Below are 27506 nucleotides of genomic sequence, written 5' to 3'. Positions count from 1 at the left end.
AAAAAAAGAAAACACCTATGGTTTTAAGCCCAGTTAAAGCCTCTTCACAGTCTCAGTAGGTGAATAATTATCTGTGTTTTTTGTCTGTGTGGCGGACGTTCTTTGATGTGTGCCTTCTTCAGTAGCAGCTTTTATAACGCACCATACTTGGTATGAATAATGATGCTGGGGTCTTTTATTTCTCTCCCTCACATCTATGGGAGTGTTTTTTGTTTTGTTTTTTGTCTCTAGAGAGATAGAGAGGCACACACACACGTTTGTATAATATACTAGTGAGGACATCAACATTTTAGGACAGTCATTTTATAAATGCTGTTTTTCCCACTTTTTGACATTTTTAACCCGAACCCTGAAGCCTGAGTTTAATTGCCTGCCGTTGTTGCACACCTCAATAGCCGATCTACAAGCTCACAGCGCTTCGCACTGCGACGTGTTTTGTGCTTGTAAATAGGATTTTGGTTGTGCGACACCATCGCACAACTAAAGTATCAATCAAGCCTAGATCTAACCTTTTTATAACCATAAAACAGCAATTTTTCTGGCGAGGACCAGGAAAATGGTCCTCATACTGTATAGTCTCACACACACACACACACACACACACACACACACACACACACACAGCTATCTGGCTGCTGTAGTGTAAACAGGAGGCTGTGCTGTGTCCATAATGAAGGTCTGTGGAATGTGCCTGTCCTGCCCGGTGTCCATGTGGAGAAAGAAACCTCTGCTGTGAAACCCTGTCAGCTGGCATGCTAGCCATGCTAACCATGTCAACCATGCTAACGTCAAAGCAGTCCAAGTGGGATCTGGTGTTCAGCCTCCTCTGCTGTGTCTCCTTTCTGTCTGCGGCCAGGGGCCAAAGCATAGTAATAATAATGTCTTTATTTGCATCGCACCTTTCAAAACACGATTTGCAAGTTAGTGAGGGAAAGACATTTTTTTCACGAGGTAAAACAAATTTAAAGCAAATACAGATAACATTGCTTTTTGATTAAGGTGTTTTCATAGAATCCTCTGTCAGGTTATTCTCTACTGGGTCCACGCTGCTTCTGATGATACGAATGTATACATTGTGTAGATAAGTGATGCAAGAGTTAAAGGTAGGGTAAGTGATATTTTTTGGTTAAAACAAAAAGTATTTTGTTAAAATACTATATTCTGATAGTAATCATTGCTGTAGAGTGTTTTTCCAGTAACAGATGTCTCCCTGTCTCTCCAGCTCTTTAATAAACAGAAAATACATTTTTCGGTAGGTGTCAAAATCTCAGCCAATCAGGAGAAGGTACCCATTTTTAAACTTAATTTCTATAGTGTTCCAGTTCCAATTTTGTCTGCTCATTTCTTAGTGTCATCACTTCCAATTTCACTTGTTTAATCTATATCCTGATTGAGTTCTCTGTCCTGGTTGGATAAAATTGGAAATGAAACTGAAACGAAAATGCATTTTCTGTTTAATAAAGAGGTGGAGAGACAAGGAGACTCCTTTTACTGAACAAACACTCTATAGCAATGAGTACTATCAGAATATAGAGCTATTTAACACTTATTTTAACCAAAGCAAATCACTTCCCCTACCTTTAATGGAACTAATTTATTATAAAAACAATACATTTTAATCAAATAAGAAATATTGAGGGGGAAAAGTTGATTTGGAAAAAATATATATATATCAGATATACAAGCTCAAAACATGTCACAACAATGAATTGCGTTCTGAGCATGTAGATTAGCCATTTCTGTAACTGTAACTTTCTTGTCTTGTGGGTATTCGAACCCTTGTCTCCCACGCAAGTACTAAAATGTTTACCATTGAGCTGAGCTAATAGAGCACGCTTGCTTTTTGCAAAAGTAATTAATAGAATAATTGCTAATAACAATTATGTATGTATACTTTACATAATTATTACTACAAAGTTGCCAGTTTCCTACTTGTGATTGCGAGAATCCTGAATAGATGAAATTGCATATCTGTGAGGTCACCTCAAAATAACACAACCATCATGCTACATTATGTGACCAGGACTATAAAAAAAAAAGAAAAAAACAGTACATGGACTATTTAGATGTAGATAAAATAAATATACCTTCAACTTAAATTAAATAAAAGTCTACCATAGGCGTGCCAGAAGGATGAGTCATGAAAGCCAAAGCATGGCTTCAACAGACGTCTGATTACACCCTCAGACTTTTGACATACCACTCCCTTTGTGGGCATGACACACTCGATAAGAGTCCTCGTCTACCTGTTTGCTTTCCTCACCTCTTTCACAACGGACAACCGCTTGTGTGACTCTGGCTGTGTTGCGGTGCCCATACAACCAAAGTTGGACATCAGCAGCCGCAGACAACTGCCACATTCGCTCATCGTTTGCGTGAGTACCGACTCTTCCTCCTGCTCTCTGGCAGATAGGTTGGGACAGGGTGTCGGAAGGTGAACCTCCTACCCTAAACCTACTGCCATTAAAATTAACCCCTCTTCACTTTTTTTTTTTTACCCCTGCCCCCACCCTCCCCCCTTCGCTCTGCTGCCCTCCGTTCAGCTCCGTCCCCCTGGTCTCTCATTCCCCTCTGCTGATGGTAGAGTTAAGAAAGGCAGTTCCTGCCTGGCAGACAGTCTGTTCCCGCTCCTTCTGCTTTTATTCCCACCTTCCCTGGGCTTGTGTATCTATCTGCTGGTTCTGACAGGTATGTTCCTCCCTGGGCTTTTTGGATATACACACTGGTTCTGACAGGTAGGCTTAGGCTACGTCTCACAGGTGTGTTGTTGCTTCTACGGACGTGTTGTCTTTCTGGATGCTACTGTGGAGTTTCGGTACGGCAGGGCTTGTTTGTTGCACTTCAGAAAGTAATTGTTTTGCTGTTATTTTGGTTTGCATTGCTTGAGAGATGAAGCCAACACCACTTACTGTATATTGTTAATAGTTAGATGAACCGTGTTGTGTTGTTGAGATGGAGCTTTACCATTGTAACTTTACAGTTTTCCTTTCACACCTTGGAGGTTTGGAGGTTTTTAGAACAGTGGATAAGTAGCTTCTTCTTACTGTTGACCGTTTATGCTGGTGCAATAACTTAACTTTTGTACATAGATGTTAATACTTATTTAGCATTCTGTTAAATCTTCCGTTAGCAAACACATTATATTTGTACTAATAGTTGCTTCAAGTGTGAGACATAGACAAAGTAACGAGTAAGTTACTTCATTTAGAGTCTTGTCGTTATGCTTGTGAAATTCTGCAGGAGAAACTAAACACTGCTTTGGTGAGTGATGCTAAAATAGACCCAGTGTTCAGTAATACAGCCTGTGTGTGTGTGCTTCACTAAATCCCGACACTGTCATAAGTGTCACCTCCTTCCCACTGGTTAGAATTATTGAACTAGAAGATGTTATCGTACCCTGTTTCATTCAGAATAATAAATAATTGTATATTAGAAGCCGTTTGCACGTATATAGCCTACAGACAGTAAAAATCTCTGTGTGAATTTAGCTCTGAAACTGTAAACAAACATGGACCCAAATGGACCCATGGGTACATTTTTTATACTCGCTAGAGTATAATTAACATAGGACTTCATTGTGTAATGTGTAGTAGTAGTTGGTGGGTGTGACAGGCAGTCTTGTCTTTGAGAGGCATCAACAAAGACTCCTGGCAAACGGAGGTCAATGAGTAACCAAAGGACTGGTGCTGACATGAGTTACAACTGTGCTGCTCCTCCCATGCCGTTAGAGTTAGTCTGTGCTGCTGATCACAGAAGAAATAGACTGGGAAATCATGGCCTATAGGGCTCTCTCTGTCCTCCGGTCCTGTGGTTGGAGCTAGTATGACATATTATAGTTATAACTTGTGTTTTCACTGTTGAACCCCCTGGGACGGTGCTCTTTTGTGGTCCTTAATTTTAATGTGTTGGGTGTGTGTGAAGCACTAGTAGCACAACACTAAGAGAAACTGTAATCAATTTGGTCTTGGTCGTGTATATAACATCACTGAGCTTGATATACAGGCTGAGATATAAAACTATGAGAAGTTTTGCAGCTCTGCTAGATGAGGCAATAATGCAATAAAAGTGTCCAACCTGGTCGGTTGGGCTGGCTGGGCAATATGATATGAACCTATATCATGATATAAGTTATCATTAATATATTTGGTCATAAATGCCATGATATTTGATTTTGTCCATATCGCCCCTGCCCCACTGGGCAATGAGTATGAGCGTTGATATGTTATTATTGGTAAAATTAGTCCTGAGGCCGATACTACAAATGTCTTCTAAATCAGTGGTTCTCAAACATTTTTGTGCCAAGGACCCCCAAAATGATATGTTTGACCGCGGACCCCGATTTGAGAATGTTTTGTGTCGGGACCCCCAGAAGAGAAGATTTGTGCTAAAAAAAATGCAAAAATGTTCAAAAAAAAGCAGATGTACGGTCGACTGTACAAGCTCATGTACAAGCTCACAGCGCGTCACTTCGTGCCACGCTGCGAGCTTGTACATCTGCTATTTTTGATTAGCCAACGGTACAATCTAAAATGACACAGATGCGGTTCTAATGGGTTAAGCAAACAGCGTGATGGAACTGTTTCTATGTTTTGTGGTCCTCTCTAGATGCTTTATTGGCGGACCTTGAGTCCACAACGTCCCACATCTCCAAGCAGCGCCCGCTGTTCCTGTCCGACGAATCGGCCTACTCTTTCCCCACTGGAGGTCAGGGCCACCAGGAGGACCTAGACTGCTCTCCGCCCCCAGTACCACCTCCGCCTTCTGACCAAGCCTTGAACGGACTTGAGGAAACACAGGTGAAAAAAACAAACATACTGTACACACACCTTCATGGGCATATGGACATGTGCAATAGTAGATCACAGACCCATCTCTTTCCTTTAATTTCTTTTAATCGATTTTCTTCTACAAACTGTAGCAATATGCATATGAAAAATATTAGTTTCAAACAAAATAATAGTTTATGAAAAAATATAATAGACAATGATACATTACATTATATATCCTTAAACATAACCCACCTCTTTAACACAATGACTCACAAGAATAATTCAGTCAATAAGGATTTTTATATGGCTTTTGCACTCAATATAGTATATCATCTCTGTCGGGTGGAAACCTGGTATTATACTATCATACAGTAGGACCACAATGGACTTTATTGTGTTATCCTTTTAGCCATGGAGTCGGCAACCTTTTTGACATGAAGTGCCATGTTTTTATTTATCCAGCCATATCAAAATACATTACATTTAATTTAATTGACTGCATTTAAAAAAAAAGACTCAGATTTATGCCAGTGTGCCAGTGATTACCTTCCCCTGTGCCAATGTTGGCACCCGTGCCTAAGGTTGCCTACGCCTGGCTGACTGTACCTTGTGCTGTATACATTTCTGTCTAATAAAGTATTCAATCAATCAATCAATCTAATATAATATCTTGTCCTCTCAGTCTCTCAGCTGTGCTCAGATAAGTCCTTGGTCTCGGGACAGTAACAGTCCAACCCAGACCCTCAGTGAAGAAGACCACGTATACAGGTAGGACATTACGAACGTGGATTAGCAGCAACCCTAATTCTCTAAAATGTTATCTTTCTGAGATTTGAGAAAAATGTAATTGATATTCACATGTTTTTGTCATTTTACTATGTGTTCTCATCAATTTTTAACACTGTTTGCTGCGGATCAGCTGTGAGCTACAGTACAAATTCATTCCCCTTTTTATGGGAATGCCAATATGGGACATGGTATGAATGTAGAATTATGTTGAAATAAAGGTCAAGTTTTAGAAATGGTGTAGTATAACATAGAGAGTATGTTAATACAATATAACTACAGTAGTACAATATAATTAGTACATCTGCAGTGGTTGCAGGTGGTCTCTACTCTTACATTTAGACCCTGGTGTCAGGTAAGACACCTACTAATTGATGAAGTAGTATTGCCTGAAGGTCATAAGCGCAATCTCTCCGAGATGGAGCGGTAGAAGTTTGGTCCCCTTCCACAGGGGAGACATTGACTAAAACCTGGTAACCTGGTTTCAGTGTTGATTTCGTCGACTAAAACTATGACGAAAAATGTTTGTCGACTACCTTTTTTTACTGACGAAAACTAAATGAAAATGAGGCTATGATGACTAAAACTAAGGCTAAATATATTGACAATTTCGTCAACAAATAAAAACTTGACTAATATGTTAAGGAGGGACTTGTGGAGAAGAGATCCTAGAACTAAGACAAGAAGTCGTTTTATGCTTGGTTGCAAGCAGGTGTCACGTTCCGAAAATAACTGATCTACAAGCTCACAACGTGTCGCAGCTCAACGCGTTGTGAGCTTGTAGATCTGCTATTTTCGGCATGCAGCTAAATATAAATCAGGCATTACGACAACATCACGGCCTGCTAAGTTACATTTTAGTCGACTAAATTAACTGTAGCTTTAGTCGACTAAAAGTGTATGATATTTAGTCAACTAAAACTAGACTAACGCTAAAACATTTCAGATGACTAAAAACTTAATGGAATGTTATTCAAAAGACTATGACTAAAACTAAATCAAACATTTGCTGTCAAAATGAGCACTGGTTTGAATTAACGTTGATAATAAGGATTACTTCTCTGTGCTGTTTCTGATAGTTTCCCCAACAAGCAGAAGAGCGGCGAGGCAACGGCCGCTGCCATGAGCTCACCTCTGGGCAGCAACTTGTCTGAGCTGGACCTCCTGCTGCTGGAGCTCAATGCCGTCCAGCACAGCACCCCTAGCTTTCCTATAGAAGGTACATTACAGCATTGGTTCCAGTGGCGTGCACAGACATTTTGAGGGGCAGGTGCTCAAGTAAATTATACTTTTTTTTGTTTACTTGGTCTGCTCTTTTTTCCCTCTACACCTATACCTCTTTGCCAAAAATAGCCGATCTACAAGCCCACAACGCCTCGCAGCGCGAGGCGTTGTGAGCTTGTAGATCTGCTATTCTTGGCTAAAGTTCTCCTCAGAAAAGGGATGCTAGGTTTCGAGTGGTTATGGTAAAAAGAAAAATCATATCACATAAAGATTTGGCGGACCCCCTGTAGTAACTCTGAGGACCCCCTGTTGAAGACCCCTGCTGTAAACAGAAAAAAACAACAACTTTTTTTTGTCTTTTTTTCAAAAGGGCACTTTTGTTCAAGAGGGCAAAGGGCAGGTGCTCTAGCACCACCTAGAGTCTATCTGTGCACGTCCCTGGGTCCGGGGACCCCCAGGGGTCCTGGCGGGGGGGGGTTACCAGGGGGTCCCCAGAAACATTTGTTAATAAAGCGTCATTTTAACCCCTTTATCCATATTTTATACTTTGGCTATTTTTTTTTTATAGTGAAAATCTTTGAACATATGTATATTTTTTTAAAGCGAATATTTGTAACTCAAATCTTTGCTTCTGGGGGTCCCTGGAACAAAGTATTTTGAGATGGGGACCGCGGCCAAATAACATGTTGTTATCTTTTGTGTCATAGAGGAGGCTGCTCCGCCACTGCCTCCAAGCACAACCAGCCACTACGTAAACGAGAATGGAGTCTCCCCGCCGGGCACGGCCCCTCCGCCCGTTATGGAGAAGCCCAAGCGCAACGCCGCAGGCAGAGGCATCGAGGATGTCCGACCCAGCGTCAAGAGCCTCCTAGACGAGCTTGAGAGTTCCGTGCCCTCGCCCAGGTAGAAGCCAGCATGCATTCCATGCTATTTTATGTAGTATTGTTAACCCATTAAGACCTGAGGCCGGTTCTACAATGTCTTCTAGGTCCTAGCAGATTTCTGAAACACTTATGTTGCTATAATATCAGTGGTGCTCAAACTTTTTCATGTCAAAGACCACCCAAAAAGGATATGTATTTGGCCGCGGACCCCCCCATCTCAAAATATTTAGTTCCAGGGACCCCCAGAAGCAAAGATTTGAGTTACAAATGTTTGCTTTAAAGAAAAAAAAAAGAAAGAAAAAAAATATATATATATATAAGATTTGCAAAGATGTTCATGATTTTTCAAAAATAGCAGATCTACAAGCTCGTAGCCACGCTATGAGCTTGTATATCTGCTATTTTTGAATAGCTAAAATAATGGTTAAAGTGGTTGCTTTCCCGGTCTTCATGTGTTAATTTAACCCATGAAGACCTGGCAAGCCTATACATTCTTATACCCTTTCATCCGGTAAAGCATCTGTGCAATTTTATATGTTCCTATGTATATAGCAACATGCTTTAGTTTTTTTGATTTTTTTTAATAAAAGCGTTTTTCAGAAAACTTATGTCAGGCGTTTTTTTAATCGGCCTCAGGTCTAAAAAGCTCTACATTCTGATGTTTGTTCGGTAACAGGGGGTCTACCTGTCCCTCCAGCTCTTTAAGTAAACATAAAATAACTTTTCAGGTCAGGATACCAATTTTATCCAATCAGGAGAGAGAACTCAGACAGGATACAGGCTAAACGAAACAAAAATATCTCTGAGTTACAAATGGAAAAAGGGACCCTGAGGACTGACCAAGTTGTGTTTGTTTGTAGCCCCACACCTTTAGTGTTGTCAGATGAACTAACAGATGCACAAGAGGAAACACCAGCACAACAACAAGCCAGAATGTCTGCCTCCTCTGCCACACGAGAGCTGGATGAGCTAATGGCCTCCCTGTCTGATTTTAAAGTCCAGAGCAATGTGAGTATGGCTCAGAAGAAGGGTACATGTATTGGAGCAAAGGCATACATGCAGGATCAGGTTTCTCAAATTGAAAGTGGAATGTCAAGTTCTAGTGTATATTGTTGATTACTTGGCATGCATTAGTGAATAGCCACGGCTGTCACTCTTTAGATAAGAATTCCAGTATCACCTTTTTTTTTCGAAGTATACCGTTTTTTCCTTTCTTTTTGTGCACTAGTGGAGAGAATGTGGTAGAATGAGAATATTAAGTTACTGAGGCAGCACACAGTTGTTTCATCACACAGGTCCTAGGTCTTTATTTAATATTACTTTTGAAATATGCCGGATGAGGAGCTTGTCTCGATGTGCATACTGTATATGGGACAAATTTACTTTCCACTCTCTTCCGACTCAATCTGTTTGTTCTTTTCTTCTTTTCTACCATTGTGTATGTCTCCATGTGTATTTTGTGGTCATTTGACCCGTTATCCAGTCTGGCTCTCAATGGTCGGTGAATATGGAAACGGCTGACCCCTTACTGGTGACTGAAGCTGATTCTGCTGAGACAGTGGTGACAGCTGTACCTATTAACCCTCATGTAGTGGATGCTCCCCTGCCCTGCAGTGACAACAGCCCCTCCTCTAGCCCTCTCCCACTAGAACTTCATATAGATGAAGACGGTTCTGTACTCGGCTCAGCCCCAGCTTCTTCAACTGCTACCGCCGTGCCGGTGACGGCTTCCAAGACCCCTCGGGATTCTGAGATCCAACACAATGACAGTGGTGATAATGTCCTTACTGTGACCTCTGGTGCGGAGAGCCTCAGTGTCTCCGGCCCGCTAAAGCCCCCCGATCAAACTAGAACCAAGAGCCCTACTCATGTAGCAATCACTAAAACCGCTGCTATTAAAAGCTCAAGTCCACTTACTGTTGCCAGGGACCTCAGTCCAGTTACTGTCCCTAAGAGCAATAGTCCTGTTACTGTTTGTAAAAGTCCAAGCCCTGTTCATGTAACAAGTCCTAGTCCAGTGGACATGAAGTGCTCCAGCCCTTCTCCACCTTCAAAGAGTCCATTAACAGTCCCCAAGGCTGCTAGCCCTGTTCCTAGGAGTGCTAGTCCGGTGGCAGTTCCTAGGCTTTCTAGTCCTGTTCCAAAGAGTGCTAGTCCAGTTCCTAGGAGTGCTAGTCCGGTGACAGTTCCTAGGCTTTCTAGCCCTGTTCCAAAGAGTGCTAGTCCCGTTCCGAGGAGTGCTAGTCCGGTGGCCGTTCCTAGGCTTTCTAGTCCTGTTCCAAAGAGTGCTAGTCCACTAACACTTCCTAGGATAGGTAGTCCTGTAACAATCCCCAAAAGTGCTAGTCCGATGACGGTTCCCAGGAGTCCAGAAACGGTGCCAAAATGTGCTAGCCCGGTGACAGTTTCCAGGATTTCTAGTCCATTAACTGTCTCAAAGTGTGCTAGTCCAGTGATGGTTCCAAGGAGTGAAAGTCCAACTGTTATCAGAAGAACATATACAGTTCCAGCCAATACCAATCCCACATCATCACCAGTTTCACAGACCACTCTACCACCAAGTAGCCAGTCCCCTGTTCCTAAAGAAAACCAGGCAGACGAGATTCTGGGTTTAAGCTGGCCATGCCGAGAACCTTTACTGGACGATGCCTTGGACAAACTCTTGGCCTTTAACACATCACCAGCGGAGGGGGCAGGAGAGCACTCCATGGAGAGCCAGCCTCCTTCTTCACTGTCCATGTATGCAGGATCCTCTGTATTAGGAGATGAGGACAGAACTTGGGAGGAGGAAGGGATTTATCCTAGCCTTAGCCGAGATGGGACACTGACACCCATGACTGAGTGCAGCTGGATGGACGACTGTCCGACTCCCTCTACCTGCCCCGGGACGCCAGATGTAATCATGGACCTACCAACGCAGCAGCCGTCTGCTGTGGAGCGACTATCTGCATCTGGCCAAGTAGGAGGCGCATCTAGGGTCTCCCAAAATAAGCTACTGGCACAGGATTGGAAGCATTCCTGGCCCCGTTTGGTTTTTCCATTATTAGACCTGTTGCAAAACATTTAATCTGCTGTTGACACCAACAGTGTTGTAAACACTAAGAAGTGTGACGCAGATTCATTACTTAATTATTCCTGATATTAATTGCATTTTAAACTAAAAAGACAGTAGAGTGCTTTTTTCAACATCTGCTGTGTCTACCTAAGATTATTCATTTTGGCCTTAACCAAAGGTCAGGACCCAAAAGTTAATAATCTCTTCAGGGTAGCTAACTGATCATTCCCACCAAGTTTAATGAAAAAGTGCCCATCCGTTCTTGATTTTTTTACTTGACCTTTATTGTGACCTTTACTATTGACCTTTTTGACCCAAAAGTTAATAATCTCTTTGGGGCAGCCTTATGATTATTCCCAACAAGTTCTCAGAATATTTGTCGATCCATTCTCAAGAATCACATCCAATGGGGCCGAAACAATAACCCCCAATAACAATTATTACGGGGTTTCAAGATTGATCAATGTTATGTCAGAGGATGAAATGCTTATTTTGGGAGGTCAGATGCTACAAATACACAAGGAGCTGTAGCTTGAGGTGTGGTGCATGAAGTGTGCCTTTTCCCCATTGCTTAGTGACTATAAAAAGCTTGAGGCAGAATTCTATGCTAGTAGAGAAGCTATAAGGCTATCATGATGACTGATTTTAAAAGCTTTGCTGAAAGATGTCTGCACGTCTCTACTTGCATAAGGTGTCTGTGTTATTCATTAGGGCTTGGCTTTTCATTTTTATGCAACAGAAGGATGATGTAAACAGTATGTTCATTGCTCACCACAGTGACATACTAGAGCCTTATAACAATGTGATTCTCCACTCTCTGCTGCCTTTAGCATGAGCAGCTAAGAGATATGAACGCCTCAGTTTTTGTTGTGAATACATGTTGCCTTGATTTCAATTATCCAGCATGCCTTGCTATAGATACTAGCGAATGGATTTGGAATGGAAGTAGGCTTCTGTGACAATAATAGTGGATAAGGGAACTTTTCCCAAACCTAGTGCATTTTGACAAACATGCTCAGCAGCCAGAACTTGCAGTGACAGGGATCCTGTGATGGGCTTGTCCTGCCTGTGCTTGCAACCCAACATGCACATCAGTGTGAATGACGTATCCCCGGCACCCACGACTCCTTATCGTCCGCTCTCCAGCTTAAGTCAGTTATCCGCCGCACCAAGGAGACCTCTAATGTGCACCCGATGTTCCGGGATGGACTGTTACGACGCAAAATGGGGCCCATCATCGTAAACAAGAGCAACTCGCAGGACCGTCTCGTCGAGGAACTTCAGAAGAAACTGGGCATCCCTGGGCGTGTAGTGGAGCGCCGGCGCAAGCAGCAGCCAGACGATTGGCTGACGGAAGGGGTAATCGTCATGTCCAACCCACAGCGAACGCGGGAGGAGGGGGTCCCTCCATCTGTGGATAAGGTAGAGATTTGAGACACGGCAGGAGCAATCGGTCACTCGGGGACAACATCATATCTGCTTTTGATAGTTTCATTCAAGTTTGTATGACTCGATGCTAAATACATTTGGACTTTGGTCAGCTGATTTAATAGCAGTATTTTATTAAGTTGGTTGATCATGTTATTTAGTTGTATAAGTTTCTTATATCACTGGCGGTTAGTTTAACCTGTTCAGGTAATGGTGCCTGTTCTCCTATTCAACATATCCTTCATTCCTAGTCGTCTTAATGCTGACTCCTGTGCTTGTTTCTCTTCTCTTGCGTCTCGTCTTTCTGCTTTCTGTTTCCTTGTGTTTCTCCCAGATCATCATCCCCCCTGAATCACCTGTTCCGCAGAGAAAAGTCCTCCCCCCTCCACAGTCTCCCCCAGCACCCAAAAAACCTCCCCCAGTGAAGGAGACACCCCCTCCTCTTCCCCCTCCACCTCCAACCCCACCTCCTCCTCGAGAACCCACCCCACCTCCCCCGAAGGAGCCAACTCCTCCCCCCCGCGAGCCTACTCCACCCCCTAAGGAACCCACTCCTCCCCCTGTTCAGCCCCCCCCATCACCCAGCCCCCCTCCCAAGCCTGTCACACCGCCTCCCCCACCCAAGGTTTTTGTGTCGGTGGGCTGTCAGACTGAGTACGACCCCATCTTTCCACCGATACAGGCATGGACCGAAATCTCTCTTTCTCATTTTCTCTGTCACTCTTCCCTCACTCTCTACCTCATGCTGTCCTGCCTTTGCTTTTCATTTCACCACCTTGTGTCAAACTCTGATGCTGTCCAACTGTTGTCTTTCTGTTTTAGAGTATAATAACTTTCAAAATGGTCCTGTGCTGGTGAATGAGTGTGTTTGGTGCTCATTTAGCTCTGATCTAAGCATTCGAGTTTCGAGTTGCATTTTGAGTGTGCTGGAGCCTGTCTGACGACTGGTTCTATTTGCAGCTGCTGATCTCCAGTCATGCTACACGGTAGCGGTGAGTCTCATTTAGGCTTTGTGTGAAGCCCATTCTGTCCAGGTTACGAGCGTGGCTGACATTTCTGGCTGGAGACTGAGCTGCTCTCCATTTTCTGAGCCTGAGGTCTGGCGGCGCCACAGGCCGGTGTTTTCAGATCAGGGGCAGCAGTAGAGAGTTGAAAGGCTTGGATGAGAGGATAGGGGGAACAGGGAGTGCCTCCTATTTCCCCAGCCATACTAACTATCCTGCCATGTGAAGGAATGGGAGGCTTGTAGCACAACCGAAACCTAATCTGGTACATGACAGAGCAGTTACCATCACTGTTTTTACACCTCCTCCAGGTCTTCCGTCAACAGGGCCCACTTGCTTGTGGACACATTTGTCTCTGTGAAAGGGAAATGTCAAATCTGTTTCTAACAAATAACAAATAATAAAACAGATTAACTAAAGATGGTGGATGCCTATGGAGCAGACATTGCCATGTTATATAGATTAAAGAGCAGGTTAGAAGCTGGACCGTGTGTGTGTGTGTGTGTGTGTGTGTGTGTGTGTGTGTGTACATATACTTAAGTGTGTGAGAATATATGGACCATATAGAGATGCTATTTTTTCCCCTCAGTGGAATGTGAAAGGGTCATGTAGCTCCAATAACCATACCATCTGAGACGTCCTGCACCACTTTACCTAATGTTTACCACACACATACTCCATACTACAGATCGTGACGTTAGAAAGCAATCATCAAAGACATGGAGACCAAAATGGGTTTGATCATTTTCGTCTTCGGTGTGTTGTCATGTAAACAGTGTCAGAATGATCACAGCCTGTTTTTCTCCACCCGCCATGATCATCAGTAACAGAACCATTTTGGTCTTCCGCCTCTATCAGATCCAGTCCCAGGGGAAGACGTCACCAACTGGCCCCCCGAAACCAGCCAACAAACTAGACAACATGCTGGGAAGCCTGCAATCTGACCTCAATAGACTGGGAGTCCAGACTGTGGCCAAGGGGGTGTGTGGGGCCTGCAAGAAGCCCATTGTGGGCCAGGTGAGTGACATACAGTCACGTATACATATTACTTTTTTTGTGCAGTTAAGCTTAATTCAACACCATAGATTTAAAAAAGTACTCTAGATAATTTTGTCCTAGTTTATGCTAGTTCAACAGGATATGGTGAATGAATATGCACTTTAGGCTTATAGTCTGCATGTATTTGCTGATAGCTTCAGGCCCCAGTCTATGAATAATTTTTGCTTTAATGTGATTGCCTACCAAACAGTGCAAGCTTATATAATATGCATAATAGGGCTTCCTGCATTTAATGAATTTATGCTTGTGGCAACTGGCAAATGTATGAATGTGAAATCTTAAAGATGACACATGTGAGATTTTGATGTGTCAGTCAAATAGTGCCTGTCTAAAGACACACGAGAAGAGGAAGACAAACATATTGTGATAATGACCATCGGTACTAATGCTCTATAGCCCTTGTGACTGTAAGCTGCTACCTAATAGCTTATATCCAGTATATGCATGCTGAATTCTAAGAATGGGTCATGTATGGCATCAAATTATATTTAAGAAAACACCAATTAAACCAAGTGAATGCACAAAGTAGCTCATTGGGTCTGTTGCAATGAAACCCTTCCCTGAAACTGAATTCCACTGGCATTAACTTGGAAATTACTTGGAACTTTGTCACGTCACATGATAACAGGTGGAATAGAGTGGGTGAAATTATGATGTATGTGTGCAAACTCTCAGCATTTCAGTTAAAGGGAGAGTTAGAATAGGGAGGAAGAGGCTTGAGAGGCAAGGAACACATAACACGCAAAGCAAATATAATAACAGGAAGCACAGTGAAATCAAATGTAAAAGTCCAATATACATACATTAAGATAAAAAAAGAAAAAATAGCAATGAATAGACTGGCACTACGGAAGGCAGAAACGCCTCTCATGCATATGGAAAACATATCCAGCATACAAACATAGCAGCAGGTACCTGTATATAAAATGGCAGTTTCATGCGTGTGGTTTAACGAATAAATTAATTAATACAAATAAAAACAAAAGGTATAAAATCACATGAAATTGCAGCAGGTATAAAATCACGGTTTTGTGTGCATGGTTTAAGTGTCTTTCTTGTCTTTCCACCAAGTCAAAGCCACATTCACCCATTTGCACACGCAACGGCACAGATACACATTACACGCCATTGCGGTACACATTCACACAGTGGCGGTGGAGTCAGTCAAACATGCAAGGTACCAACCTGTTCATTGGGAGAAGTTACAATTTGAGTGTAGTACTGAAATACTCTTCAGCACTGGCACACCAAATCCGATTTTTGGCCTATCCAGATTGGAATTATCAAGACTGAACAGCAAAAAAAACACATTGAAACTGATTTTTGCTAATCAGATTTGAATCACATTCCTTAGTCTTGTTCAGACTACATAAAGCCAGTCCGACTTCAATCTGGATAGGAAATCAGATTTGGGCTTGATTCGGGCTGCCAGCCTGAACAAGACCTTTGACACGCAGCCAGGAGGAGCTAGAAACCTTCCCATTCCAAGATGGCCGCTCTACCTCATGAAACCTGAGGATGGATTTCTAGTGCGTTTCCCTAACTACAGATGGGTAAAAACATGGCAGGCTATTAAGCAACGCAGCCACAGCTAATAAAACGGACTTGTTCCTAGTTTTAGGTGTGCCAATGTGCAAGCATTGACGATATTGTTGACTACTGACGATGCCTGCTCATTGGCACACCTAAATCTAACACACCCATTATTATTAGTTTTACCAGCTGGAGCTGTGTTGCTTATATTGCTCATATCGCAGGGTAGTACAAGGTCAGCCTGCCATGTTTCTAACCTTCTGTAGTTTTTTAACCTGTACAGGAAAACAAACAGGCTTTTAACATCATGGAAGATGCCGTTTGGCGTTTCAAACTGAGTTGTCTTGTTTTTTCCTGCACATTTAAACCACTTCAGGCCTGGTTTATACAGAATATGAAGGTGTTGTGTGACAAAAATGGCCGTTCTACAAGCTCACAATGTGTTGCAGCTCACAACGTGAGCTTGTCGATTCGCAATTTTTTGAGTATGTAGATCTGCGTTTTTTTTTATTACCTATAATGACTTGGCCAAAATATGAATGGCAGGTTGCAAGTGGTTAACCTAATGACCTGTGTGTCCCTGTTGCCAGGTGGTAACTGCCATGGGAAGGACATGGCACCCTGAGCACTTTGTGTGCACCCACTGCCAGGAGGAGATAGGCTCCAAGAACTTCTTTGAGCGAGATGGACAACCATACTGTGAGAAAGATTATCACAACCTGTTCTCCCCACGATGCCATTACTGCAATGGACCTATACTGGATGTTAGTAACCCTCGCACACGCACACGCACACACAGTCGCACACTCAGAGATGTGTAATGCATGCACCATAGAGGAAATGGATGATGTGGTTTATTTATTCATAAGCCTAATGGAATAATGGCTACCTGGAAAAATCTGTACGGTCAACTAAGACAGTATCTGTTCTAGTCATAGGCTCTCTCTCACACACACACACACACACACACACACACACACACACACACACACACACACACAGTGCTGGGGGCATTGGAGGGGAAGTAGCTTTTGTCCACATGGACCCTTAGGCTTAATTTATACTTGGTTGCACGACCATGGCATGTCACTCAAAAAGATTGTATTTTCTTTTGTTTAGACAAGCAACATGTAGTGTGATGAGGTATAAATTGACCTTAACTCATATGAGTATTAGTGAACGTTCTATTCTCTCTGTCTGACACACACACACACACACACACACACACACACACACACACACACACACACACACACACACACACACACACACACACACACACACACACAGGGGAAGTGAAGCAGACTGTGGTCTTTAGCCTGCCTGGGGAAAGGCCAACATGAGTCACTGCCTTCTCACTCGTCCCTGTCCTAGTGACACACACACACACACACACACGCTCTCTCTCTCTCTATCTCTCTCTCATCTCTCTCTGTCAGTTTTCTTTAAGAATATATATATATTTCAAAAATATTGCCCTATTTTTCAAATAGGGCATAAGTGGTTAATGCATATTGTAATTTTGTATCTTTTAGGTCTTGAGCTGAAAAGTGTGGGAACTTCTGCTCTATAGTCTATATAGCATGTACAGTACATGTATGTGTGTTTACAGTTGAAGCTGCTAGGAAATACTATCAGGACTGGAAAACATGAGCTAACACTCCTCGCATTCCAGCCCCTCCCACTCTGCCTGTCCTTGCGCTCTCTTTAAAACTCTGCTGCCCTCTGCTGGCATTTGTGGACAATATATGTACTCCAAGTTTAAATCAAATCTGTTCACTTGTCCTATCCTGGCTGTGGGGGTTACGTTCCTTCCATTAGATTAAATACTGTAGGACACCTCTTCTAACTGTTTCTGGATGTTATGAATTGCAGCTGTCATGCAAAATTGAGATGGATGGATAGATACTATAGATGATCTCAATCAATCTGTCGATCGATCGATAGATCATGATCGACTGATCGATCGATCTTCATTGATCCTGAGAGATTAGCAGAAGAGAGCCATTGTGTTTTCAACTATGAATGAGTGTCTAATCATAGACTCCTGTCAATGTGTTGTGTAACAGAAAGTGGTGACTGCATTGGACAGGACTTGGCATCCAGAGCACTTCTTCTGTGCCCAGTGTGGAGCGTTCTTTGGACCAGAAGGTACCTAATACTTCTGAAGCAACATATTCATGATCCCAAACCATGCTTACGTAATTCATATCTGTGTATTGGTAAAACTACAATAGATTTGGACACGTGATTGAACTGAGATGAGGCCCTTTATCAAACTAGCTCTCTCTTCCACAACTGCCTTGTGCTGAAGAGATGGGAGATGTAGATAACAGAGTGAGTTGCAGGGTTGAATTATGTGTTGTTTTTAAAAGTGCAGTAAGTGACATTCTGTTGTTAAAATAAGTGTTAAATTGTACTATATTCCCATAGTACTGGAACACTATGAAATTGAAGCTGATAAATGGGTACTCTCTCCTGATTGGATGAAACTGGCAATTCATCTGAAAATGTATTTCCTGTTTATTAAGGAGCTGGAGAGACAGGACCCTGTTACTGAACAAACACTAGAAATTATCAGAATATAGAGCTTTAAAGGGATAGTTCACCCCAAAAAAAAAGTTTTTTTCTATGGATTAGTCACCCCATGGAGACTTGAATTCAGGGATTTCTTTTTTTTTTGTCGCATTCCTAAGCCAATAATTCTATGACCAGTGGACCGGTAGGCAGCAGTTCCGGTAGGCGACCCAAAGGAGACTCTTTGTGTCTCCTACTGGAACCGCTGCCGGTCATCAAATTATTGGCTTAGGAATGTGACAAAAACAAAAAAATATTCATGAATTCAAGTCTCCATGGGGTGACTAATCCATAGAGGAAAAAAAAGTCATTTTGGGGGCGAACTATCCCTTTAACGTTTTCTTTCACAGAAAATATAATTGAAAGTGATTTGTTTTAAAACCATGTAAAGAGTCGGTACATGTCATGTCTGTCCTGTAGGTTTCCATGAGAAGGATGGAAAGGCGTTCTGCAGAAAGGACTATTTTGACATGTTTGCCCCTAAATGTGGTGGCTGTGCTCGTGCCATCCTGGAGAACTACATCTCAGCTCTCAATTCCCTTTGGCATCCTGAGTGCTTTGTTTGCAGGGTGAGTGGCTTCATGTGTCTACCTACCATCTATAACAGCCATTCCCAACCTGTATGTCGTGAGGGTTTTGTTAGTGGGCCCCCAAATCATTGGCAAAAAATAAGATTTGAATGTTAATTTAAAGTAATGCTAGGTAACTTTTTCAATAAAACTAAAGTTAAATTGTATATCTTTTGTGAGTGGCAAATGTTTCACAACACCCACTCCATGAATTTCACCCCCGAAAGCCTTTTATTTATATATTTTCTATTGAACATGGTCGGGGTTGACTGCCCAGCGAAAATGACGTCATCTGGCCGGAAAAGGGAAGCGGAAATGCACCGGTTTCCTGTTTGGCCAGGAACTACTGCACCGGTTTCCTGTTTGGCCAGGAACTACCGCGCTAATAACAAAAAGGAAACTCACGCTGATTTTAACAGATTGTATGATTTGAAGAACGAAAAAAAACAGAAAAAGAAAACACAGCTCACGGTAACTAAAGCTCCACTGGCTAAGAGAAACGATCCACAGATCGTATAAAACAATTAAAAGAACGCTTTTTGAAACGCTTCCGTCTTCCGGTGAAAACGAATGGAATTCTGGGTAACGCAGTAATAAACAAACGGCATGCAGTGACGGTAATGACCAGCAGAGGCTGCTAAAAATGTTTTTTTTTAATTTGCACTGTACAGCTTTAACATTAATATAAAAAAGTTAATGTTCAAAACAATGTCTGATATTTTTTTCTTTAAAACCTTGAAGAGTGTGTAATCATTGTGATCGCGATAAATAGGTACTTAGAGTGTACTGCGTTGGTTCCACTTGTGCAAGCCGGAACACGATCGATTGAATGATGGTTAAAATATACACGCTCTGAGTATGCACTGACCCCGGCTGCCGTTAAGTGGTCAGATGGGTGGGCCGCGAGCGCTGTTGAGACTTTCAAGTGGGTCCCTGATCCAGAAAAGGTTGGGAACCACTGATCTGAAAAGTCTGTGTAAGTTCTTGTGCATGACTATAATTATAATGTCCATACAGCATTAGGTTTTAGACGTTCTCGCGTTAGACCTGAATGGGCCATCTTGTGTTTTCCAGGAGTGCTTCATCCCGTTTGTCAACGGCAGCTTCTTTGAGCACGAGGGCCAGCCGTACTGCGAGGCCCACTACCATGAGCGCCGTGGCTCACTCTGCTCTGGTTGTCAGAAGCCTATCACGGGCCGCTGCATCACAGCCATGGGCAAAAAGTTCCACCCGGAGCATTTTGTCTGTGCTTTCTGCCTCAAACAGCTCAACAAGGGCACCTTCAAGGAGCAGAACGACAAGCCCTACTGCCAGGGCTGCTTCATTAAACTATTCAGTTAGAGTGTGTGTGTGTGTGTGTGTGTGTGTTTGTGTTTGTGTGCGTGTGTGTGCGTACGTGTGTGTACATGTGTTCGATCTATATTCGTATGTGCACTGTATACATGTGTAGCATGTAGGGGTGTGTGATTGGGGTAGTGTTTTGGACAGAAGACCACATGGAGTGGTGGATCAGATCTGATGAAACTAAAGTCCCAGACACTGACTCTTTGCTACTGAAGGGACTTAGCTGCCTGTCCAATCTTTCAGGGCAGAGATTTTTACAGAGCCCAAAGAGATTTTTGATATGCTAAATCATTTCTTTATGTGAAGCAAAAAATAAGAATCTTATCCCCCTATGTGTTTTGTGTGTGTGTGTGTGTGTGTGTGTGTGTGTGTGCGCGTGAAAGAGAGAGCGAAAGAGTAGTGTTTTAGTCTTGCTCAGAGCCATGGTTTGTAAATTGTGTTCTTTCCCCCCTTATCCCAGGGCCAGACCCTGCATCATGTGACCAGCCTAGGTCAAGGGTGATTATAACGGTTTGAGACAGCTGCGTGTCACAGTCAGTTGCATGGACCACAAAGCGTTTACATAGAATTCTAAAACACCTAAGGCAGTGTTGAGTAGTGTTTGGCCTGTGAGTGTTGGAATAATCTACTATAGGGAGGTTTCCTGTTAGTAAACATGAGAGGAATATGACCGCGCAGCTGCGGGGGGAAGCCTATGGGTGCGTTTGGAAATTACGCACCGGAGCACACTCGCCTATTAGTTTGTATTGGCCAGTGCGCTCACTGCCGCTCAGGGCTGTATTTTCGAACGCGCCTTTCCCCCACTGACCCCCAGGCATGCGCAGATTGCGCATTCTGCTCCGTGATGACGTCGCGCGGAAATCCGTCTATACAGATGTATTTTTCTAGTTTCAAAACTTATTGCGGTGCCATTGCTAATATATGCATAAAGACCCATTTGGGTGCACACACACAAATGCAGGAGATTAAATCTGGTTTATTTTGTTCCTCTTTCCTCTCTATTTTTCCTTGGTTATTCACAGTAAAAGACCAGCTCAAACTCATGAAGATCTCTCACTCAGACTTCCAAAAGTGCATTTTACAACTTTGTGTGCTCAAAATATCAGGTCCTGTTTTTCTAAGCTTTTCCTATGGAAACAAAACCAGATACATTCTCAATTTTCAGTAGTTACCGTATCAGAAATGTAAATGTTGCTGTCTGCATCAGTGGTACAGTAAAGAGGGACTGGTGCTGTTGTGAACAATGTTTCAACTAAACCATTTCTGATTATCTTGCAATAATCCTCAAACTGTTCACCAGTCAAGATTTATACTGCTGACGTCTCATAAGGGAGGTATAAAGCATGCAACTTAACTCACATGCTCAACACTTTTCATCCCTATAATAACTTCTTCTTTTCTGCTGCCTTGATTTGTTGTTTGCCTACATAAGAAGATTCAATATTATGTAAAAAATAAAGGGTCTGATAAAGGGTATGTTGATAATAAATGTGTATATATATACACTATGTAGATAAATATAATGGTTATACATGTTTAACATTTGGTGTAGTTTGTTTTTAAACAAGCCAAAATGCTGGCCAGGAGTGATTTCCTGGCTCCAGCTTAAAAGTAAAGATTTGGGATACTACTGCACCTGTCCACATGTATACCAGTCTTTTCTTAAGTCTTATAAATCATTAAGAATCAACAAGACATTTGTTCAAACTTTGGTCATGTATGTTATTTGACTTGTGAAATCGTGAAATATATTGGGCTAATTTCACAGCCTCATTGCCTCTAGTCGAGTCGAGGGTTAAAACATGCTTTATGATCAAATGCATTATTCGATTTGCAGTGTGCTTGATTGGAAGCAGGTTACATGTATTTTATCTGGAGCGATCCCTATCTGGGATTTTGTCACACTTGCTGCCAGTTGCTATAACAATCAGAATATGAATTTATATAACTGTTATATGCTAGACTGTGACAGAACTGTGTTTTGTCACCGTTTAGATCAATGTTTTGAGCTCATTAAGCTCATTGATATGCAAAGAGCTGGCTCTATGGGCATATAAACAAACTGTCTGACCTTTATATACCATACATACACATGCACCAGCTTGGAATGCAAGTGTCTGAAAACAAACATTTAGCCCTCAATATTTTTTATCATGATCAATGAACCCTGATCCTACTGTGAAATGTTTCCTGCATCCCAGATCAGTGGCCAGTATCACTGACAGCTGGATGTTTCTATTGGCTGGTCAGGAATCAGATTGCAAGGATATACAGTAAGGCCAGGACTGAGCTTTTATCATAAGATGTCATTGCTCATTTCACCATACACTATTTTACTATTTTGTCATTGTAACGTTGCATCTGAAACATGGCGTGATATCTTGTCCATAGTTTGATCATTTTATCATTTTCAGTGACCTTTAATCACGTATTGGCTTGTGGGGTTGAGCTAATCCACAGTGTACCTTTTTAGTTATTTCAGTTCCTTTGTCTTTACTTAAAAGATGTGTGCGTGTGCCAAATTCCTATGTCAATGCAATGTTGTCTTATACACTGTGGAATCTTCAGTCATTCGTGTGGTTAAGCCTTTAAAGTTTGACTGCCAGGGAAGATATAACCTGCTGTGGTGCATATTGTGCTGATTTCCAAATTGTCTCCTAAACCCCGGAGAATATTACATGTTTAAATCTTAACAAAATATTTAATTCTAGCCAAACAATTATACTGCACCAAGCCATTCGCAGGTGCATCTACATTCTATACTTGATCAAGGTCTACAGGTGTGTTTTGGGGGTGTTAGGAACACTTGGAATTCAACCGTTGCACCTATACTTCAACTGTGTTTAACCCTGCAACTAAATGTGGATTGTAATTTGATTTGTGCTTATTTTATTTATGGTCTTGTAGTATTTTTCTTTACAAATATTGCTTTTTCTGTTCCGTTATGGAAAATCAAAGCCTCTGACTTTCAGTGAATCTCCCTCTGTAAATGGAGGCATATTCTTGTGATCATTCACCCTTTAAATTTTCTCAAGTGCCATGATTTTAAGCCTGTGTGGATCCTGTTTACTGATTAATGACTGCTGAAAATAAAATTATTTCTGGCATCACTGGCATTATTTTTTTCTCTTAACCGTTTCTTATGTCCTATGAATTCAAATCAGAGACTAAAAATGCTGTTTGTCGTTTCCAAACTCGTGTAATGTTGAAAAACATCTAGAACTGTTAAATGTGTGTACAGTAATATTATATAAAGACATCTTAAAAGTTCTGGTTTTCACCTGCCCCCCCATCCCAAAATGTGTATGTTGGAGAGCACGATCGTCAACATGGAACAAACAAACCAACCAACCATTCTGCCTGGACATCTAAGCTGTTGGCAATACGTGATTATTGATTTGAAGTACAGTGCAATTCAAAAGGGGCTCCATGGTGCCAACGCTGTCTAGAAACGGCTGGAAAGCTCATGTGGTAGCACAGGAGCTGTATGAACAACCATGCGAGTCCAGCAGTGGTGATGGTCAATGTAGCCTACTCAACCCCTGTACTCAAGTCAAAGTAGCTTAGATACTCCTGTACTAAACTGTATGGAAATATCCATAATCCTCGAATGTGTCAGTGACTTAACTTTCTACATGACAGTGTGTAAGGGACACTTAGGCAAGTGTGCATTATAGCCTCTAGATCGCCTGTAATAAAAACAAACCTGTTTCAACTTTAAAACCTCATTCAATAATACAAAAACTATCAATAAAATATGTGTCTAGGTTAGCTGCTTTTCAAAGTATGAATTAAATCTGAGGCTATTCATAAACAACTTTTAAGAACGGTTTAAAATATATATATTTGTGAATGAGATCCCATTCTCAAATGGGACAAAAAAAAAAAAAATCATATTGTTAGCTAGAAACAAAACAAAAAAACTCTAGCAAAAAGATAAAGGTCAAAACAACAAAACCTTATAACAGGTCAAGTCACTGCCATGCTAAACACTAGTGCCAGGTTCAACATACATGTGTACACTGTCAGTATAAAACATGGGGGACAGGATATTAGCCTACAGTATGAGTAGGCCTAGTATGTGTAAAGCAGAGTTTAAGTATCGTCTTTTCCTGGATTTAGTCGCTCAAGTCCTATATAATGCTTTAAAAAATGAATAAAACTAGAAAGAGTTTGTAGATCAGCTAATTTTGATTCCATATATCTATATAAACAATTGTCACAAATACATCATCATCACAATAGTTATTTGGTTAAAAATTGCGATGTTTGATTTTGTCCTCATCACCTGGCCCTGGTGGACCATACCAGTGATCTGGCATATTTAGCTTATCGACTGTTTCACTGTATACTTGGCATTATCGCTGACCATTTCCCAGATGTTTCCCATTCATTTCAGTACGATATTAAAATCAACTTGAACTGAAACTTGAGTAAAGCAATTAAACACAAACTTTTATTGCAGCATTTGTCAAGGTTACAGTATCAGTTTTTTTTCACTCAACCACGTGAACCCACAGCATTAACCCTAGTGTCCCTATTCAGGGCATGTCATAACATTTCTAGGCAACGTGTAAGTCTTTTTCACATTCTCGGCATCTTCCACTGTCTGGTGTGTACCAAGGTTCCTGAAGTGAGTTAACCAGGTGGTCACTCTCTTCTGGGCTGTTTCCTGCAACCTGTCCCTCTTTCGGTCTTTTCCTTCCACACATCTCACTGATCACCTTCCATGATTCGCTGTACTGTTCTCCCTGACCAGCTTCCACTCTGCGGACCTTTTGCATCAGCTCCTCACCTCTGATTTTGTCATACTCAGCGAAGAGAAGTCGTTTGGCCTCCTTCAGTGTCTCGCGTTGTTCTGCGGACGGGTCTTGACCAGCTGCGTGGCGTGCGTCCTCCACTTTTTGACGTGCTGCTATGACATCCGGGTGTTCGATCTTGCAGGGCTTCTGGTCTTCTGCATCACCGGTACACACCTCGCTCTTGCGAGGTGGGGGAAAGAACATCTCACCCCATGTAGATGATACTGTATGTGCTGCAGGTAAGTGTGTTTTTGTCGCATTCCTAAGCCAATAATTTGATGACTGGCAGCGGTTCCGGTAGGAGACACAAAGAGTCTCCTACCGGAACCGCTGCCTACCGGTCCACTTGTCAGTGGCAGTTTTTTTTGCAGTTGGGGTGACAGCGCATATTATTGACTCCACATCTGCAGCCAGCAGATGTGTCTCCTTTACCCTGAAAACACAAACACACACACACACACACACGTTACACTGTTGATAGAAAGCTAACATTCTTTATATGTGTACATGCGACTGTCTACAGAAAATGAGTGTAAAGTGTGCGTGTGCATTTACCCCTGGTCCCCAGCAAGCCTGTTTTGTAGCCCAACAGATCTGTCTTACACAGACATTGTAACCAGTGACACCCATCGTCGAATTTCTGCAAAATGACATCGCAGCGCGGACACCTCATGGCCTCCCCACTCTGCACCAAACCCTACAGTGATACATATCAATATTACAAATAATAGTAAACAATTGTGTACTGCAAAAATCGTCCTCCTGGTGGCGCTATAACAGGCCAATCTGAAAAATGTGGGGCAGATGTTCTGCTCTGGCATCTAGGGAGTGTGTGCACAGTTTTACATTGTTTGGGCCAACGGTGCCGGATATTAGCTGTTCACAGACAGACGGACGGATGGACACACAGACGGAGTGCAAAACATAGTCTCAGCCTTCGGTCTGGCGGAGACAATAATTAGGTTTCATTTTATAATATTTGAATATCCATGTACCAGTAGAATGTTCTTAAATGATTTTGGTCCGTCATGCACACCCCTAATAAATACATATATATACACACACACACACACACACACACAAAGAATAGGTACAGACCAGGTATTATTGTACAAATAAAAAAAATATTGTATTATATTGTATAGTGTGGCTCGGACACCAGCAAACAACTAACTTAACAGTAGCAAGCTCTGAGAATGTAATCTAAGATATTGTTATGGCTTTCATGCTTTATTCAATATCACAGTAATTGTTTCTCCACATAATATGAAAGTAATGTTTCACATCCTTTTTCCTTTTTTCTCCCTACAGTATGTATTCATTATGCCAATTCCCAATTTTCCAAACACGCATGTAGTCCATGTCACTGCTGCTAACCCCTACAGTTGTGATGTGGAAGCGTATAGAATAGCATGCGTTTCCTCCAATAAACAAAGTCACCAACTACTTCTTTTCATTTGACTGAGGAGTTTCACCAGGAGAGCGTAACACATACAAAGGAGTTCTTCTCCCTGTTGAAAAGGCACACTGACCAACCTATAAGGGTTGCTAGTACGGTTAATGGAACTATGAAGAACTGCATCACACATTCACAGAAGATTCACACCAGATTTAAATACTCCTTTAAAAGGTCAACCTACCTCCAACATGTCCATAGTTTGCTTGGCCGCCTTGTCATCCTCGGACTCTGCTCGGTAGACCAGGTAATCCTGGTATTCTTTACAGAACATGTCCTTATGAATGGCCTGCCGACCACACAAACAGTACATTGACTCTCAACTCACTTACTGTGTTGTTCCTATCTTTTTTCATTTTCTTTTTTTTGAGTAGCCAATTATTTTACCATAACCCCTTCTTCTCCAAATTTAGCTTTTATGACACTTAATTCCTCCCCTACAATAGACCAATTATTTGTTTACTAACATTGAGCCTGGACGCACAGGTGATTGTTTCACGCAATCAATTCCCAACCTGTTTCGGGGTGCACTGGTTTCAGCACACCCCAACCCCCTCTTGTGTGTGTTGGCTAGTGAGACGCGTCCTAACGAGACCTGATATAATGGGTTTCGTTGCGCGCATACTGGCTGCACGCAGCCAGTATGACGTCGTCTGTTAAGGGGTCTATGGGTGGTCTACAAACACTTGCACTGTCAAATTTCTTATGCACATTTTTTTTTATCACAAAAACTTGTAAAACATGGATCTTTATTCTTTGTGTTGGTAACACAGCTAGTTGGTATTAACAGTGTGACTAGAGCATCATAATAACAAGTACCAGGATCCAACTCTCCACCGTTCCATGCACACATCGGCTGTGCACACATACAGTATGCATTAGAATCTAGAGTTGACAGTTTAACACATAAGAGTGTACAAATGGACCCAAAAGGACCCTTACGGCAACCAAATGGACCCTTTGGAGTTAACGCTAAGGTTTTGACTGTGTTACCTTGCAGCGGGTGCAGTTGATTT

At 42.1% G+C, this 27506-nt stretch overlaps 1 protein-coding gene across 2 annotated transcripts in view; it reads left to right on the top strand.

Annotated features, from left to right (window-relative positions):
- The window catches only part of LOC311048370 (paxillin-like), a 43662-nt gene extending 20323 nt beyond the window's left edge, over positions 1-23339 (top strand). The window contains exons 2-11 of one of the 2 annotated variants that reach the window (XM_084061624.1): positions 4606-4796; positions 5452-5537; positions 6635-6774; positions 7487-7682; positions 8524-8671; positions 14009-14167; positions 16333-16506; positions 17812-17893; positions 18740-18888; positions 19963-23339. In XM_084061624.1, coding sequence (XP_083917750.1) covers positions 4606-4796; positions 5452-5537; positions 6635-6774; positions 7487-7682; positions 8524-8671; positions 14009-14167; positions 16333-16506; positions 17812-17893; positions 18740-18888; positions 19963-20229 — 1592 coding nt within the window. In that variant the 3' untranslated portion in view covers positions 20230-23339. Of the gene's footprint in view, positions 1-4605; positions 4797-5451; positions 5538-6634; positions 6775-7486; positions 7683-8523; positions 8672-9146; positions 10623-11864; positions 12141-12480; positions 13977-14008; positions 14168-16332; positions 16507-17811; positions 17894-18739; positions 18889-19962 lie in introns of those variants that run through there. The other variant, XM_084061623.1, reaches the window with a different exon arrangement.
- Positions 23340-27506: the final 4167 nt, after the last annotated feature.

The sequence above is a fragment of the Gymnoscopelus microlampas genome, assembly GCF_963454915.1.
Source record: "Gymnoscopelus microlampas genome assembly, chromosome: 7".
In the NCBI taxonomy this organism is placed as follows: domain Eukaryota; kingdom Metazoa; phylum Chordata; class Actinopteri; order Myctophiformes; family Myctophidae; genus Gymnoscopelus; species Gymnoscopelus microlampas.
The sequence above is the reverse complement of the archived record's forward strand: the minus strand, read 5'-3'. Positions and strand labels throughout refer to the sequence as shown.